Genomic DNA, 17,828 nt, shown 5'->3' on the forward strand with positions numbered 1-17,828 from the left:
GATTTTCAGGGCTGGACCTTGGGGAAGAACTGCAGGAGTTGGGTTTCAGTAGCTGTAGACTGGGCCCTGGATAAACTCCTCAGAGAAAGAAAGGCTAAGTGCAAAGGGAAGTCTGGCTATGGGTGAAAGAAGAGATCAGAAGGCAGTGACCATGAGGCAAGCCGGCGAATGTAGCAGCCAAAGCGTGAGGTGAGTTCTGGGAGTCGTCTCCATCAAATGCTGAGGCAGCTTTAACTCCAGCTTGCCCGGAGTTGGCCAAGGGAGAGTTCTGACTAGCAGAGAAAGCTTATTGGCCATTTAAGACAGATCCTGCACCCATGTGACAGACCGATGGTTTATTGTTTTCACTGCCCTAAGGTGGCAATACTTCTCCAGGCACTGGGATCCTGAGTCTGATATAAGGAAGTGGTATGCTCTACTTTATACAGTTAGGTGTTACCACCTCACATGGAGGTTTGAGTACCCCCAACCCATGAGGACTTGCCTCTAAGGGAATGGTGTGCACTGACTTGAGGAGCCATGTGGCCATGACTTGGGAGATCATGCTGGAAGAGAGCTGGTGACCAGCTGGCGCACAAGCCTCTCGGACGCTCCTACTAGCTGTGTCTCTATGATGCAATACTTTGCGTTTCTCCCACCTTAACCACTCCAGTCGGGGTGGCTTTCTTGGTGGCCCAATGTCATCTCCTGGGGCGACCCGTGCTTCCGCGAGCGTCCCCATCACTGTCAGCTCCACGCCCGAGGTCACAGTAGCCCACATTTCTGTGTCCAGCCCACCTTGGTTCAGCCACTGCGACCCCACTGAAACCAGGCGGGGTCAGAAAGCAGAAAGGGCTGGGAGTCTTCACGAAGGTAAGATGGCAGAAAAGGCCGAAGAGCCCCAAGAAGGCACTGCTGTTACCAAGCCTGAGACCACTACCATGGTTACGACCGCCGCTTCCACACCCACCCCAACCCCGCTCAGCACCGGCCATGGCTCTAGTCCCAGGGTGACTTCCACGAAAGCGCCAGCGCCACCGGAATAGCAGACAGCACTCTGAATCCAGAAACAACACTCCACGTTTGGGCAAACGGTTTCCAAGGGCCCAGAAAGTGGCCAGAGCAGATTACAATGAAAAATCACCATGCTGAGGTGTCGTGGTTTGTGCGTTCGCAGAGTAGGGGTGGGTAAAATTAAAGATTTGCCCGCCTTTGGCCAGCACAACAGGGAAACCTCGCCCTGCGAGGTAATGGACTACATCTCCCAGGATGCAACCCAAAAGCTGTTATCTGAATGGCCAATGACCGCCAAGGGCGTGGCCAACCCTTAACCAAAGGCTTCTCCAGTGTGAGCTGGGTTGGGTCGCTCCTTGAAACAGGTCTCTGCAGATATGCTCGCCATTGTTCACCGGGGCCCACAGTTGTTGGGTGGACTGAAGCGGGTTCTCAAATGTGCCCAGTTCCCAACCCCAGATCCACACCAACCCAGGTATAGCACCTAGACTTGTGTTTAGACCAAGTGGACTGGGTACTCTGCAGCCTAGGGTTGGGTATTTATTCATAACAATTAGCAGCCCATACACAACACCTCTAGAGTAGAGGCTGTGAGTCCAAAAGATCCTGTAGCTGTCTGCAGGGCCATCTCCCAGCTCCACTGGGTCCTGTCTTCACTGTTGAGTCTGTTCAGGCAGGTACTGCAGGGAGTATCTGAGCACAGGCTAGCCGCAGGACAGCAGGCAAAGCTCTCTACCTGGAATGACTGCAAGTGCTAGACTGTCCCTTCCCTCCTGGCAGGCAAGCTGCACCGCCACAATTGAGACCACCAAGTGAAAGCAGGGCTAGGACCAGGTGCTCAAGGGAGCAGCAGGAGGTGCGAAGAAGGAGGGCCAAGAGGGCTCGGGAAGAGCGTCTGGCTAAAAGCAATCGATGACCCTGAATCAGCACTATGAGGAGGCAGTGTCCATACCTGCAGAGCTTCCCTGAACAGGGCAGACACCCAAGGCTGCACCTTCTTCAGCACAAAAGCTACACCAGGGTACAGGAAACTCCACAGGAGGGCTAAAGCCCTGCCCAGGCCTGGAGCCAAGTAGGTGAAGAAAGGCTCCCTGGGCCCAGGACCCAGTGCCAAGCAAAGGGCCCCTGGTCATCACTGAGGTCATGTAGGCAGGTGGTAAGCCCTTTCCTGGTGGAGGAATTCCCCTTTAGGGGTAAGGATGGATCTGTCTCCCCAGTAGAAACAGAGTTAGGCCAGCTCCTAAGGCTCCAGTTGGATGTTGTGAACCTGGGGAGTGCCCTAGGCTGCAGACCTGACATTCAGGAAAAGATGGTACTCAGCTTGGTTAATTCCACCTCTCCTGCATGCACCAGTAGCCCCAAACCATCTAGGTACATAGGGGCTGGGTTCGTGGAGTCTGGAAAGGAGGCTGGGGCCATTGCCCCTGGGGGATGGGGCGCTGGGGGCATTGCCCCAGGGTCTATGGGTGTTTCAGAGTCCCCCGAGTTTCAGGTTCAGCTGATGTACACGCGGTGGAAGTCATGGGCACCAAAGGCCGCGTTGCACTTGGGGCACTTCCTCTGGCGGGCCTCGTAGCGGCCGCGCACACACTCAAAGCAGAAAACGTGGAAGCACTTGGTGAGCACGGCGTCTTTCTTGCGAGTGTTACAGCAGGGGCAGGTCAGCCGCGCCTGGACCAGACAGACAGACAGACAGACACCATGTTTAGAGCAACCCTGACAGTGCCCACACTCCAAGCTAACCCCAGGAGTTCCAGGCTAGGCCCACCCAATGGCAGATGCTTCTAACTCTGACCAAACTTCTGAAAGCGGGAACCCACCCAGCATGAATGAGGAGACAGGCTCAGAGACCAAGTTGTCAGTCGGAAGGAGCCAAGAACGGTGGCTCACAACTGTGGTCCCCAGGACTTGGGAGACGGAGGCTGGAGCAGTGCTATAGTTTCAAGGTCAGCCTGGGCCACACAGTAAGACCCTGCTTCAAAAACAAGACAAAACCAACCAACCAAACACAAAAAAGCAAACCCAAACAAAATAAACAAAACGACAAAGCAGCAAGCAGCTGGGTCTCCTAAGGACAGGGATCCAGCCTGAACTCTTCATCTCTTGCCTTGTTCGCTTTTTTGGCCAAAAGCCCCAACTGGTCCCCCCTCTTCTCTTTGTACCTGCTAAGTCACTGCTGAACATGGTAGTCATGAGAAACATGCTGCCTCTACACTCAATTAGACCCACCCGGGTGTGACCCCCAAGATCCTGCTGTGGACCTCCTCTTAGCCTAACGCCTACCTCCCAACTGCCATTAGGAGGCCCTTCCTTCAGCTCCAGTCAGCCACTACCTGTGTCAGCCCTGCATGGCATGTGCCTGACCTATCTGGAGGCCCAGCCAGCTAGCCCAGCTTCCTCAGATCAGTGTCTCTCACTCTCTCAGGACTCTGCCATGAGCACTGGAAAGCCTTTTCAAGCTGTCCATGTCTGCCTCTTCCTCCTGAAGGCCCAACTGCCACAAAGGGATACCCCACATTACTGACCGTCACCTCCTCACTACAGTGGCCCAGGTGATCTGACCACCCTTGTTCCACCTCAGTTCACCAAGTCCTAGGAGCCCTGCACAGGGCTCAGGTCACTCTCCTTCCTCATCTACTTCCCATCACCACTCTGTCCCAACCCTTGGGTGTCACTGCTGCCTGCCACTGATGTTGAGATTCCTAAGGGGAGACGACTAGCCCTGCTCTTCTTGAAACTGCTGCTCTCAAGCCCAGCCTTCGGCGCTGAGTGCTTTCCCAGCCTCGCACGTGGGCTCGGAGGCAGGGTGTTCTCATCACCCTGGAAACCATCCCACAACCTGTTCCTAATCCACTCGTGAGGGTCGTCTACCTAGTCTTGCCATCCGGAACCCGAGCCTCCCTGGTGTCCCTCTTCCTTCATTCTGGCCAGGTGACCTATCCCCGAGTCCGGCAGTCCCACCTCCTAAGCACCGCCTTAGCCGATCTTCTGTGTCGGTGCCTTCACTTAGCTAAGTGTTCATTTCTGACTCAGTGAACGCACTGCTCTAACGACTCCCCTGGCAGCCCCCCCCCCTCCCCACTGCAGCTGCTGTTAGCCCCACATCTGACCTTTGACGGAGCTGAGGGTACAGCTTAGTGGAGAAGCATGCGCTCAGCTTGGAGAAGGTCCTAGGGGTAATCCCCAGCGTCACACGCCCTCTACCTCCCCAAACCTGACAAATAAAAACCTCTTCTCCGCTTACAGGCTACAAAGCCTGCCCCACACCTTTCAGGTTCTGCTGAGGCTCACCCATCTCTCCTCCAACCCCAGGGCTCTTCTTGGGGCCTTTCCCTTCTCATGAGCTCTCTCATCCCTATTCTTCAAGCTTTGGGTGACAACTCCTTCTAGGAAGCCTATTGCATTCCAGGGCTACTCTGGAGACTGCCCTTGGGTTCTTACCTGTCTCTGACGTCTGCCATCACATTACTTATCACTGAGATGGCAGCATTACTATAAATTAACTGCTGGGGACAGGGTGCAATCCCTCCCCTGCCACATGGCATATATACAACCAATGCTTGGCCAGTCTGACTCCACAATCAGGGTCTTCTGCTATCCTATCTGATTTTTGAGCCCCAGAGACTAGCCAACTCTCACCAGCAGTCACCACATCCCACCTTGTACTCCTTGATCTCCTCCTGCAGGATCTCATCAGCATCTGCATAAACCTCCACCTTCCTCTGTTTCTCTAGTTTGCGCCGCAGCCGGGAAATGTCCTCCTGCAGCAGAAGCCAGGCTAAGAAACTGCATGCCTGCATGCCTCCCACACTGTAACCCATGGGCCCTCCCCAGGCACATACCTGAGCCCTCTTGAGATTGAAGCTCTCTTTCTCCCGGGCAGCCCGGCTCTCTGCCAGGCATGGCTGGATCTCTCGAAGTCGAGTCTGCACATGCTCCAACTGCACCTTCAGGTCCTCAGCCAACTGGGCTGCTTCTACAGCCTGAGGTGGGTGGGAACAGGAAGGAGAGGTCTGTATGCCCAAGCTTGGGGACCACAGTCCACAGATGACCCTGCCCTGTGGTCCTCAGCCTCACTTCTTCCTACTCTTTTCAACACAGCATCTTACTATGGGAGAGTGCTCCCTCTGGTCTTTGAGCCTCCTCCAGGCTCTTGGCTCTGTTACTATCAACAACTCTGACAGCCTCACTGTCCCTTGGGACTCAGCTCTGAAATCATGTCCCCAAGGAGCACTATTATTCTTTCACACAGTCTTAGTTTCCTTCCTCAAACTGTCTGAACCAAGTGTAGTGGCATGTAGTTGTTACTCCAGCAGTTTGGAGGTTGAGGCAGGAGGATCACTGAGAGCTCAAGGCCAGCCTGGAATACATTAAGACCTTGTTTTAAAAAGAAAATGAGGGGCTGGAGAGATGGCTCAGAGGTTAAGAGCACTGACTGCTCTTCCAGAGGTCCTGAGTTCAATTCCCAGCAACCACATGGTGGCTCACAGTCATCTGTAATGAGATCTGGCGCCCTCTTCTGGCCTGCAGTCATATATGCTGTATACATAATAAAGAAATAAATCTTTAAAAAAAATAAAATAAAAAAAGAAAAAGAAAACGAGCCTGGTGTGGTGGTGCACGCCTTTAATGCCAGCACTTGGGAGGCAGAGGCAGGTTCTCTGAATTCAAGGCCAGCCTGGTCTCCAGAGTGAGCTCCACAAGAGCCAGGACTAACTACATAGAGAGATTATGTCTCAAAATCAAATGAACAAACAAACAAAAACAAAGAAAGACAAAGGAAAATGTGAGGGATGGGCAGCATTACTTCTTTGTGGGATTACTGGTGGGGAGGCAGGGCTCACCCAGTGTTGGTCAGCACAAAGCCTGACATGTAACAGGGACATGAAAATCCTGTTTTACACAAATGAATTCACCAGAAGACAATACCCCACTAGTTATGAAATCAGTATTAATCTTGTCTTTTTTTAAATTCTCTTTTTAGTAATTTATTTCTATTTTATGTGCATTGGTGTTTTGCCTGCATTCATATCTGTGTAAGGGTGGTGGACTCCCTCACAAACAGGTGTGAGATGCCATATGGGTGCTGACAATTGAACCCAGAGCCTCTGGAAGAGCAGCCATCTTAACTCTGAGCCATCTCTCCAGTTAAACCTCTATCTCAATCCACCTTTCAAACAAGGTCTCTAAATATCACAGCCCAAGCTGGCCTCAGACTTGCTGTGTAGCTGAGGATGACCTTGACTTCTTGATCCTCCCGCTGACCTTTCCAGTGCTGAGTTTATAGGCCAGTTTATACAGTACTAGAAACTGAACCCAGAATCTGATGTCTGCTAGGAAAGCAGTCTACTCACTGAGCTGCACCATCAGCCCATTTTTCTTATGTTTAATGTAAACCCTGTACTCTCAGCACCTGGGAGCCTGAGGCAAAAGAATCAAGAGTTCAAGCTGGGCTGGAGATGGCTCAGTGGCTAAGAACACTTGCAGTTCCAGCAGAGGATCTGGTTTCAGTTCCCAGCACCCACATGGTACTTACAGCCACCTATAACTCCAGTTCAAGGGTATCTGGTGCCGTCTTCTGGCCTCTTAAGGGCACCAGGCAAGCTTGTGGTACAAAGACATACAAGCAGGCAAAAACACCCATGTGCATAAATTAAAACCAGTAAATCTAAAAAGTGGTTGTGGTGGTGCATGTCTTTGACCTCAGTACTCGGGAGGCTGATCTCTGAGTCTGAGGCCAAAGGCCACAGGCCAGCTTGATCTACATAATACTTCCAGGACAACAGAGCTAAATAGAGAGACCGTGTCACTAGACAAATAAACACACACACAAAGAGTTCAAATCTATCATGATCCACACAGTGAGAAAACAAAAGCAAGCAAACTCTTAAGAAAACACTATAGGGCTGAAGGGACGCCTTAGCTGGTGAAGTACTCGTAAGTACGAGGACCCCGAGTTTGAGTCCCAGAACCCACATTAAAAAAAGAAAGAAAAGGACCACATAGTAGCAACCACCATATCTATTTGAAGTTACCCAATGACTTTTAATTATTATTTATTTATTTGATTTTTCGAGATGAGTTTTTCTGTGTAACAGCCCTGGCTGTCTTGGAACTCACTTTTGTAGACCAGGCTGGCCTCAACCTCAAAAAAAAATTTTTTAAATGACTTTATTGGGTGTATGTGTGTGGGTATACATGGCATGCCACACCCATGGAAGTCACAGGGCAACTACTGAGAGTTAGTTCTCTCCTTCTTCCAAATAGATCCCAGGGATCGAACTTGGGTCATCAGGGTTAGAGGCAAGTGCCTCTACTCAACTGAGCCATTTTGCATGCCCAAATGAGTGGTTCTAGCCCAGTATTCAGGAACTTGACATGGATCTCAATCCCAGCTTTATTTGTTCCTGAACAAGTCAACTGACATTCCCTAAGCTTCAGATCCCTCAGTTATGAAACAGGGTGGGCCAAAGAGACTCACTGCTTAAGAGCACTTGCTGCTCTTACAGAGGACCCGAGTTTGGTTCCCAGCACCCAACATGGCAGCTTACACTTGTCTATAACCAGCTCTAGCAGATCCAACACCATCTTCTGGTCTCCTGAACACACATGCACACAGACATACACATAAATTAAAAACAAAAAATTCGCCGGGCGGTGGTGGCGCACGCCTTTAATCCCAGCACTCGGGAGGCAGAGCCAGGCGGATCTCTGTGAGTTTGAGGCCAGCCTGGTCTCCAAAGCGAGTTCCAGGAAAGGCGCAAAGCTATACAGAGAGACCCTGTCTCGAAAAACCAAAAAAAAAAAAAAAAAAAAAAAAAAATTCCCACAAACAAAAACACTCTGGTAGGATTACTGTTGAGTTTAAAACAGTGCCAAAAGAAGCTGGGAGTTGGCTTAGCGGGTGAAGGGCAGGTAATGTGAACATGAGGACCTGTTCTTGATCCCACATGACCCATGTAAAAACCGAGGATTAGCAGTGCATGTCTGTAACCCAGTGGAGACGGGCAAAGCCCAGGGATTTACTCACTAGCCAGCTTGCCTAGCTAGAATGGAAAGTTCAACGAGAGACCCTGTTTCAAAACTAAGGCAGAGAACCAACTAAGAATGACATCCTGATTACAATCCCTGTTCTTCTTCAATCCTACCCTCATGGGAGAGCGAAAGAGAGGGGGAGGGGGGGACGGAGGGAGAGAGGGAGAGAGAGAGAGGTGGGGGGGAGCGCGCGAGCGTGCATACACACGCGCACGCACGCGCGCACACACACGCACACACACACACACACACACACACACACACACACACAAATAAAATGGGATTAATCGTGCCAAGTACTGAGTACAAGGCCTGATAAATAGTAAACATATACTTGTGAGCTATCCAGGAAGCAGAGCCAAGCTTCACTTCAGGACTGCCAAGCAGAGCTAGCGGGAAATACATGAACCAATCATACAAGTTGCCATGCCCAAAGGCCCAGCCTTACCTTCCTCTTATTAAGCTCCAGGGCCTGGCTTCGCAGTGTCAACTCCTTCTCTACACCCCCAAGGCTGCCCTGCAGAGCACGCTCCTTTTCCTCAAGCTTCTGCACTGTCAACAGCTGGGCATCCACCTGAGGATGGGAGGCCTCAGTACTGGGGTGCAACCTCTGCAGCTTCATCCACAAGCATCACACCACAGCTGCCATACCTGAGACTTGAGGCCAAGAACCTGCTCGCCCAGTTCATCCTTCTCCTCTCGGAGCAGCTTGTGAATCTGGTTGGCTTTGATCCGCTCCGACATGAGCTTAAAGTTGGCATCGTCCTTTTCCCGCAACTGCTGCAGCAGCCGCCCATTTTGCTCCTGCATGTCTTCAAAAGCCTGACCTGTCACATCCATCTCTGACAGCAGGGCCTCCTCCTCCTGCAGGTGGGAAGGAAAGATGGGAAGCGGTAGGTTAACAAGATCGTTACGGTTGGGGAACTCCAAGAAAACAGTATGTACCCACACCATCAAAATGTCCCGTGCTAAAGGCACGGAACAGAGGGCGAAGGGAACCCCAGCATTCAGAAGCAAGGAGACCACAGGGCATCCCACCTGCTTGGTGGCACCCAGTTTGCGCTGCAGGTGTTCAATCTGCTCCTCTGCCTGCCGGATTCGTCGCAGGGCATCTTCATCAGCAATCTTCTTGCTTTCTCTCCGATCTCTTTCCTCCAGCTCTCGGATGCGGCTCCGAAGCTCATCCACCTGCATCCACGGGAGGGAAGCCCTCAAACACTGGTCCACACAGCAACACCACTACTAGCTTGCTTCGCATAGTGAGAGAATAAGAAGAGAAGCTGACCCACGGCTCGGAAGCCCTGGGCGAGCCTCTGCATGCCCACCTCCCCTCACCTCAGCCTTGGCCTTCCGTTCAGCTGCCATGAGCTGCACCTTATCCCGCTGCTCCTTGGGTGCTGACTTGTACATGTCCAGCAGCAGCTTCATCTCCTTCTGGCTCTCCTGGGCCTTCCTAGAGAAGGGTACAGGAGGGGCTCTTAGTGAGAAGAGCTGAACGCTACTTGACGGGGAGGGGACAGCAACGGGGCCTCACTTGAGCTCTGCTCGGAGACCCTTGAGCAGCTCTGACTCCTTCCTCTTGGCTTCCTCCACCTTGGCCTTTTCTCGATCAGTCCTTGAGAGAGCTGAGGCTGCGGGTGGAGGCCCCAGGCTAGGCCCTTCCCGTTCCCGAAGTTCTCGCTTGGGTCTGGCCTCAGGTTCTCGGCCCCGAGGGGGCAAGCCCTGGGTCCCAGGGGTTAGGGCCTGGGCATCATCTTCAGAGGAGACCAGCTCCTCCTTCTTTACTGAAGACGCAGCAGAGATGGTTCCAGGCACTGAAGCCATCTCCTTTTTGCTGTCGGGGGTACCTCCAGGGCCTGGCCCACCATCTTCTTTCCCTGGGGCTAGGGCATTGAGGCCAGAGTCGTCTGGGTGGTTCAGGCTGGGAATGCAGTGGGAAGAGCCACTGGCTTGGGCCCGGAGCTGTAAAGATGGAGGAAAACAGGAATGAGGTGAGCCATTGCTCACTAAGATCTATCGAAGGCTTTTCCCAGGCAGCCCCTCTCCTCACTTTGCCAATCTCAGCCTGTACTTCTCGAAGTTTCCGTTTATATCGCTGGGCATCCCCTTTTAGCTGGTGATTATGATTCTGGAGACTGCTAATCAGGTGGCGCATCTCACGGTTGATAGGCCCTGGGGAAAGGCAGAAAGTGGGTACATAGGACTGTCTCTTTCCAACTCTCCTACTCCCCAGAGGGGAGAGAAGCTGAACAGAGCCAGCACTCCCATTATACAGAAGGGGAAATAAAGCCTCAGAGAGGTTGGACGGCCCAGGGGTTAAGAGCATTAGTTGCTCTTGCAGAGGACTTAGGATCAATTCCCAGCACCCACATGGTAGCTCACAACTGTCTGTAACTCCAGTTCCAGGGGATCCAGTGCCTTCTGGCCTCTGTGAGCACCAGGCACACATGCATGAGGTGCACAGACATATAGGCATACAAGCAAAATATTTCTACGCATAAACATCAGTCTTTGTAATTGGTAAAGTTTATGTGTGTTTTACTTACATGTATGTCTGTGTAGTATAGTGTCCCCACAGGCCAGAAAAGGGTCTTGGATCACTGAGAATTGTGGGTACTGGAATCAAATCTGAGTCCTCTGGAAGAGCAGTGGGTGTTCTCCCCCCCCCCCCCCCCCAGGGTTTCTCTGTGTAGCCCTGGCTGTCCTGGAACTTGCTCTGTAGACTGGGCTCAAACTCAGAGATCTGCCTGCCTCTGCCTCCCGAGTGCTGGGATTGAAGGCGTGGGCGTCATGCTCGGTTCCTGCTTCACTTATTTATTTTTCCTTCATTGTCTACCACCCTCTACTAGACTCACTCCACAGTAGCAGAGATTCTTTGTTTATTGGCAAAACCCTAAAACCTAGAACTGAGTGTGGCTCATGGGGAGTACTCAATAAAACTTTGTGAGACAAATCTCGGAGAGAGAGGTCAGAAGAGCTCACAGTCAGGCGTCACCGGCTCAGCGACCCATCCCGGCTGCTAACAGCACTGTGAGTGGTACAGGTAGTGTACTGCCCTTTTTCTGTGGGGACTGAGGCTCTGAGAAACGCTCAAGTTATTGGCTCTAGACAGGCAGCCGAAAGGTTCAGGCTTCCCTCCACCCAAGCCCACCACGTACCAGCCTGCTCGTTGGCCGCAAGGTTCTGTTCAAACTCAATGCGCAGCATCTCATACTCCTTGCGTACCTGGGCCAGGGTATCCTCCAACTGGATAACTTCTGTGCGCAATTTCTTCTGCAGCCCCAATTCATCACTCTGTGGGTTGAGGCATTAAAAACATGCAGCCTATGAAAATCCTACCCTCATACTAATGAAAAGACCTAGTTTTTGCTTATAAAGAAATAAAGCTGTCAGATGGTGGTGGCACATGCCTTCAATCCCAGCACTTGGGAGGCAGAGACAGGCAGATCTCTGAGTTCAAGGCCAGCCTGGTGTACAGAGTTCCAGGACAGTCAGGGATACACAGAGAAATTCTGTCTCAAAAAGAAAAAAGAAATAAAGCCAGCACTGGTGACTTAATCTCATGTCTCTCAGAAAAAAAAGGACTCCAGTGAATGAATGTAAGATAGATAAATACACCAAACATTATGGTGTATGCCTTTCATCCCAGCACTCAGGAAGTAACGGCTTGTTGATGTCTTGCGTGGGAAGCCAGCCTGATCTATATAGTGAGTCCCAGTCACCCAAGGCTACATATTGACACCTTGATAAAGAGATGGCTCAGCAGTTAAGAGCGCTGGTTGCTCTTCCAAAAGACCTGTGTTTGGTTTCCAATCCACACTTGACAGCTCACAACCCTCTATAACTCTAGTCCCAGGGGATGCAATACCCTCTTCTGGTCTCTGCAGGCACTAGGCAAACTGTGCTGCACATACATATATGCAAGCAAAACACTTATACCTAAAAATAAAACTGTAAAAAAGGAGGAGGCATTGGAGAGATTGCTCAGTTGTTAAGAGCACTAGCTGCTCTTACAGAGGACCCAGGATCAATTCCTGGGATCTACATGGTGGTTTACAACCATCTGTTAACTCCAGTTCCAGGGGATCTGATGCCCTTTTCTGGCTTCAGAGGGCACCAGGCACCCATGTGGTGCACAGATCAACATGCAGGCAAACATCCATATATGTAAAAACTTTAAATGATACATACACACATACATATGTAATGTGGTTGGTTCGTTTTGTTTTTTAAATAAGAACTAAGACATGTATGCAATCCTTATTTCACATCCTGAAATATTCGGCACTAATATTTCTTTTTGGATATCCAGCTCTATTTCTTCTAATGTTAACATGATTAAAAACTAATAGGAATAAACTGAAATTCATTCCCATTGCCATGCAGAGTTGCTGTTTTGCTCCCCAGAAAATGTGGGTAGAAACTGGACTCTGGAGGCTTTCCTTGTATTTTCACTGCTTCACTTAGAGAAAATGTAAAATTTGGCTGGAGACAAGTAATTGTAAATGCCATTACCAGAAAACATTCGAGTCATTAACATTGTGACTTCTGGGAGAGGAGCTCTATGTGTGGTCTTGGACCCAATTAATATGCACAAGCAGAAAACTAAGTTTCCAGGGTACACACTGCCCTAGTGCAAACTACTTTCTACCAGAACCAGATGCATGAGAAACAGAAAACAAAGCCAGCTCCTTCCTGCAGCCATTAGGGCAGTTTGTGTTTAAATGGGCTTGTATTTTACTGTGTTACTTTACATCTGATTATTGCGGTGGTAGTGGTGGTGGTTCATGCTTTTCATCGTACATAATTGTACACTCAGGAGGCAGAGGCAGGCGGATCTCTTGTGAGTTTGTTCTCTGAGCCCAGGTCTTACAGAACATTTATGGTTATTATAATAGTACTTTTAAAAAAATATTTTGTAAAATAACGGAGTTAATGACTAAAATTGGAAGAAAAACAAAGATATACATCCCCGAGTCTCACCTCTGGCCAAGGAAGATTCTAGGCCCAAAGGACTCTTAGCACATTCATAAGGACCCATGGGAGCTCAGGAATGTCCCAACCCTACAGGTCTAGTGCTCACCCCAGACCCAACTCATTCCAAGACCATACCTCCATATGCTCAATGTGTCTCAAGTGGGAGTTCTTGGAGGCCAGCAGCAGCCCCCGGGCCTCATCCAGCTGGGTCTTCACTTGCAAAGACTCATTGTAGAGCAGGGAAAACTGAGCCTGTAGCATGCGGTACTCCCCTGTCTCACGAACCACCTCCTCAGGAAGGCTCCGCAGGGCCACCTGGGGAGGAAGGCGTCCAGAAGGGTCCGATTAGTGCCAGGATTTGCGGATCAGTCCAGGCCTCTCAGTCTCAGCCACAGCCTACCTTGAGACGTTCGTTGGTCCGGACAGCCCCCTGAAGCTCGGCCTGAAGCTTCTCTAGTTCCGCCATGCGGCTATTGGCCAGTTCCTGATTTTCTTCCAGCTCTGCATTCAACATCTCAAACTAAGGAGTGGAAGGGGCTGTGGTAGGCAAGACCAGGACGGGCAGTATGTCCCCCAACAATCCTCCATGCATTCCTCCCAGGCTCCCCTGTGCTGAGCACTGACAAAGGCAAACCAAGGGTTTGCCTAAGGCTCTAGGGAAATGGGAGAAAATCAGCCCTGCACGGGAACATCTTTCTTGTACTTTTTCTTTATGCTCCTCATTACCAACTTATGTACTATTTATTACTGGTACGTTCCCCCAATAGAATCTAACTTCCATGGGAGCTTTATTGTTCTCTCATTCGAAACAGTTGGAGTTCATTAAGAAACTGATTTGAAGTATGGTAGTTCAAAGCCTATAATCTCAGCACTTGGGAGACAAAAGCAAAAGGATCAGTCACCCTCAGCTACACACAGCAAGTTCCAGGCCAGCCTGGCCTATATCATGAGACCCTGCCTCAAAACCAAAGAAGCAAAACATAAAGTCTGTGCAAACACAGACTGAAGTCCGGCGTCAAGGCGGAGGGAGGTGCTCAAGAGGACCGAGCATGCTCAAATATGCGCATCGGCTTCTCAAGACAAAGTCAAGTAAAGCTCCAGCTGTCACCGGTACTCTCCAGTCGCCTAGATCCTAGCACTTAACTTCTGAAATTGTTTAATAACTAAGTATACAAGTGAATGAAAGAAAAAGGTGCGGCAGGAAACAGTCTCGGATACAGATGTTTGCCCTCCGAGAATGTCAAAGGCTGGGCTGGGGTAAAGGACTGGAGGGGTGCTGCTGCTCACCTTCTGCATGCTAAGTGTGATCTGGCCTCCCTGAAAGCCCGAGGAACTCCCAGACACATAGTAGCCAGAGTTGAGCTGCAGAGAAAACAGACACAAAGGATGTGAGGGGCAGAAGCTAGAGTCCCAGGTACTCAATTTGGCTCCATCCGCTCCCGCACCTGCTCCAAGGCCTCTGCCAAGTGCTTATTGAGCTTCTGTTCTCGCTTGCGCAACTTCTCAATGTCCCACTGGAGGTCCTCCACTGTCGTCTCCATCTCCAGGACCTTGGTCTCTGTTGATGTCACTTTATCTTGGAGCTCAGAGTACTGCAGGCAATGGAAAGTGGCTTGGTTTCCTAAGAAAGACCCTTAGGTGGCAAACCAAACCCTGCCCTGGTTCTAACTGCATCCAGAAGCCCCTGATCCCCACCTCCAGTGAGATGCGGTGATGCTTCTCCTGCAGCTGGGTGGCCAAGTCCTGGAGTCGACGGTTCTCTCTGCCCAGCTCCCGGGTGCGCACCCGAGCCACCTCCCCAGGGGCTTCACTGTCCCCTAGGAATGCAGAGCCCAGGTTGAGAGTCAAGCCCTGGATAATCCCGGAGTTTCCGTGCTGAGTGTGATGCACCAGCTGTCTCAGCGAAGCTAGCTCAGGAATAACCGTTTGGCTGACACTAGGTAGGGGACTGACGATAGAAGAAAGAAGCCTGCTGTCACAAAAAGCTGGGGTACCTGCCTCTCGGGACAGTGGGATAACAGGCACCTTAGGGGTTTGTACAGTGTTCCAGAGAGCCCTCTCACTGGAGGGTCTGACCCTACCAGAGACAACAGTTCCTCCAGTCATCTCTCTGGGGTCCCACTTCAGGAATCAAAGGCGAAATCCCCATCTGGAACTCAGTGGTTCCAACAAGAACAAGGCTAACTGTTCATTGGGAACTCTGTCCTCAAGGAATTACTGAGATTAGGGAGGAGACGCCTAAGGATGCAGGTGGGGACGGACTTCTCTAGGACAGTGTCTAAAGAACTAACCCCGGCTATAGACTCGCTGACAGAGTTCTTCCACCTGCCGCTGGAGGCGGTCCGAGGCCTCTACCACCCGAGACACAGCAGCCTTGGAGAACTCCATCCGTCCCTGCAGCTGCAGCTCCACCTCCTCGCTGCTGCTGGCACCCAGCGCCACCACAAAAGCCAAGGCTGGCTCACTGAGAGGGGTTCGAAACTGCATTGGCATGGGTTCTGGAAGGGACAGATAACCCCCATAATAAAGGGAATAAAAGCAGCAGTGACCATCAAACTATACCATGTTCCAAAATGAGCTCTTCAATCTCAAGAGCTAATTAATACAGCCTGCAGTGTACTCTTGCCCTATCTAAACAGGGAGATACCTAAAATTTAAATAACTAATCTCCTTTTCTTTTGTGAGACAGAACGGGATATTATTTGGCCTCACTCAAACACACAGAAATCCACCTGCTTTTGAGCCCCCAGGGCTGGGATTAAAGGCATGTACCACCATGTCTAACAATGGTTAATTTTCTTAAGGAGCGGCAGCATCACATCCTCAGAGAAGGCTCCTCTGCCTTCCCAATCTGAAGTAGAACCCAGCCTCCCACCGCATTTATTCCTTTCAGCGGTCCCAATTCTTTTCACTTACTATGGTTATATAGTTTCCTTTATGGCAAGAATATATTTCTTTCTGTTTACCTTTGATCCCTCTATGTCTAGAATAAACCCATAATTACTATTGAGTATTCCTTTTCTTTCTTTTTTTCTTTTTAATTTTCACACCTGTGATCTGTTTAAGATTGCCAAAGACTCAAGGCCAGTTCAGTTTTGTTTTGTTTTTTAACAACAGAGGCTGGGCAGTGGTGGTGCACGCCTTTAATTCTAGCACTCAGGAGGCAGGAGCATCTCTGAGTTTGAGGCCAGCCTGGTCTATAGATGGAATGCCAGGACAGCCAGGGTGACATAGGCCTTGCTTCAAAAGACCATAACTGAATAAATAATAAATTAGAAAAAAAAATAGGGATCCACTTGCTTCTACTTCTCGAGTGCTGGGATTATGAAGATCCAATCAGATTCTAAAACTTTGTTATAACTCACCATTTAATTTTTTAAATTGTTTTTGAGACACAGTCTCTCCATGTAGCTAAGTAGCCATGGCTGGCCTAGAACTCTAGAAGAGAACCACCAGCTTCTGCCAACCGAGTGCTGGGATTAAAGGTGTGCTCCACCACAGCTGGCATGAAATCAACTTTAAACAGCTGTGGGTGGGGTGGGCATTTCAGCAGATCAACATCAAAGCCACCTCCTTCTCCAGACTTTTCTCAGAATTTAAGGTCCCCAGGGCTCTGGTCCTACCCCTCAGATCTGATGTCCCTGGGTCTGTTCGAGGGATAACATCACGGGTTAGCCCCTCCTGGAACCCAGGTGCCTCTGTTCCCGAAGACAGCTCTCTCTGGCGCTCGTGGCATCGGAGAAGGGCTTCTACGGTTTCATCCAGCTGAAAGAAGAAAGAACCAAAGAGGTTATGAATGCCTCAGTGCCTTTTCCAGCAGGGCAGTCTTCGGGCATCCACCTGGGCCCAGTAGCGGTTGACAATGAGGAGCGTGGCGTCATCAGTGGCCTGCCTCTTTTCCAGTTTCTCAATCCTCTCCCGGAGCTCATCCTCACAAGCTTGCCGCTGCTCCAGTCGCTCCGCCAGCTTCTTGTTCTTGAACTGCAGTACCTTGGAATCCATCTCCTCCTACCAGGGGGAAGAGACGGCAGAGGAGTGTCAGGCAGGGTCTTGAGCCATCACAGAGACAAGGGAGGGCGACTAGATTAAAGGGGAGCAGTATACTAAGGCTAGCTACCAGTGAAATCTAAAGACTCAGACATATACAGAGAGCTTCACATTCTGTTTCTACCACTATCTTTTTCTAACAAGTTTTTAACAAATCGCACGACTTACGGGAACATATTTATGTGTGAGTAGGAGAGAACGACTCTACAAAGTTCTTCTCTGATCACACGCGTGCCATGCCCCCCTCCGCCCCCGTTGTGTGTATATATACACACACACACACACGTGCACACACAAGATTCTGAACGCTTTGGGCTGAGGCCAAACATGACTTTAGCAAAAGCCCACCAACCGTGGAAGAGATGCCCCCAAGACGGATGGGCTCGATTAGAGTGGTCGTGGTCTTCTCCTCGCGGTTCAGCTTCTTCTCTGGGGGTCCTGAGCCCCCGTCGCCGGCGGCGCGCTTATTGCTGAGGCCAGACATAGCGGCGGCGGCGGCGGGGCAGCTCAGGGCTCTCCGGGGCCGTCAGGCGGGCGGAGGCGGCACTTCCGTCACCTGCCGAGAACAGAGGGCAGAGCTACGGACGCGTCCGGGGCTCCGGAGCCCCGAGCGTCCCGGGGGCACCCCAGCCGGACCCCGCCCCCGCTGGCCAGGGTCCGCACCCACGGCAGGGTCAGCCGAGCGCCACCATCTTGGACTTCACCGGACGTCACCGGCCGCCAGACGCACAGCGCAGGCGTCAGAGCAGCTCCGGATGTGGCGAAACTTATTTCCT

The 17,828-nt window shown here is 50.9% G+C and overlaps 1 protein-coding gene across 1 annotated transcript; it reads right to left on the reverse strand.

The window, feature by feature from the left end:
* Window positions 1-1,519: 1,519 nt before the first annotated feature.
* Rnf40 (ring finger protein 40) lies at window positions 1,520-17,825 on the reverse strand. Its single transcript, XM_052760955.1, has 20 exons — window positions 17,716-17,825; window positions 17,405-17,608; window positions 16,846-17,013; window positions 16,629-16,770; window positions 15,297-15,503; window positions 14,701-14,822; window positions 14,451-14,597; window positions 14,293-14,367; window positions 13,406-13,525; window positions 13,141-13,320; window positions 11,187-11,322; window positions 10,079-10,200; window positions 9,563-9,990; window positions 9,364-9,481; window positions 9,067-9,216; window positions 8,680-8,892; window positions 8,477-8,602; window positions 4,836-4,976; window positions 4,653-4,754; window positions 1,520-2,664 (listed from the first exon to the last, which is right to left on the reverse strand). Exons 2-20 carry the CDS (start codon window positions 17,534-17,536, stop codon window positions 2,488-2,490), a joined length of 3,006 nt encoding a protein of 1,001 aa, XP_052616915.1. The 5' UTR covers window positions 17,537-17,608; window positions 17,716-17,825; the 3' UTR covers window positions 1,520-2,487.
* Window positions 17,826-17,828: the final 3 nt, after the last annotated feature.

Source organism: Peromyscus californicus, unplaced genomic scaffold (genome assembly GCF_007827085.1).
Source record: "Peromyscus californicus insignis strain IS unplaced genomic scaffold, ASM782708v3 Scaffold_4__1_contigs__length_199733344, whole genome shotgun sequence".
NCBI lineage: Eukaryota > Metazoa > Chordata > Mammalia > Rodentia > Cricetidae > Peromyscus > Peromyscus californicus.

Excerpts from the sequence above, each read along its gene's own strand:
- Rnf40 (XM_052760955.1), bottom strand. The coding sequence starts at position 17,536 with ATGTCTGGCCTCAGCAATAAGCGCGCCGCCGGCGACGGGGGCTCAGGA. Across the intron at positions 10,201-11,186 it reads TGCGGCCAACGAGCAGGCTG|GGCCTATCAACCGTGAGATG; the intron begins GTACGTGGTGGG and ends GCCTTTCCCCAG. Across the intron at positions 2,665-4,652 it reads AGGAGATCAAGGAGTACAAG|GCGCGGCTGACCTGCCCCTG; the intron begins GTGGGATGTGGT and ends TGTCTGGTCCAG.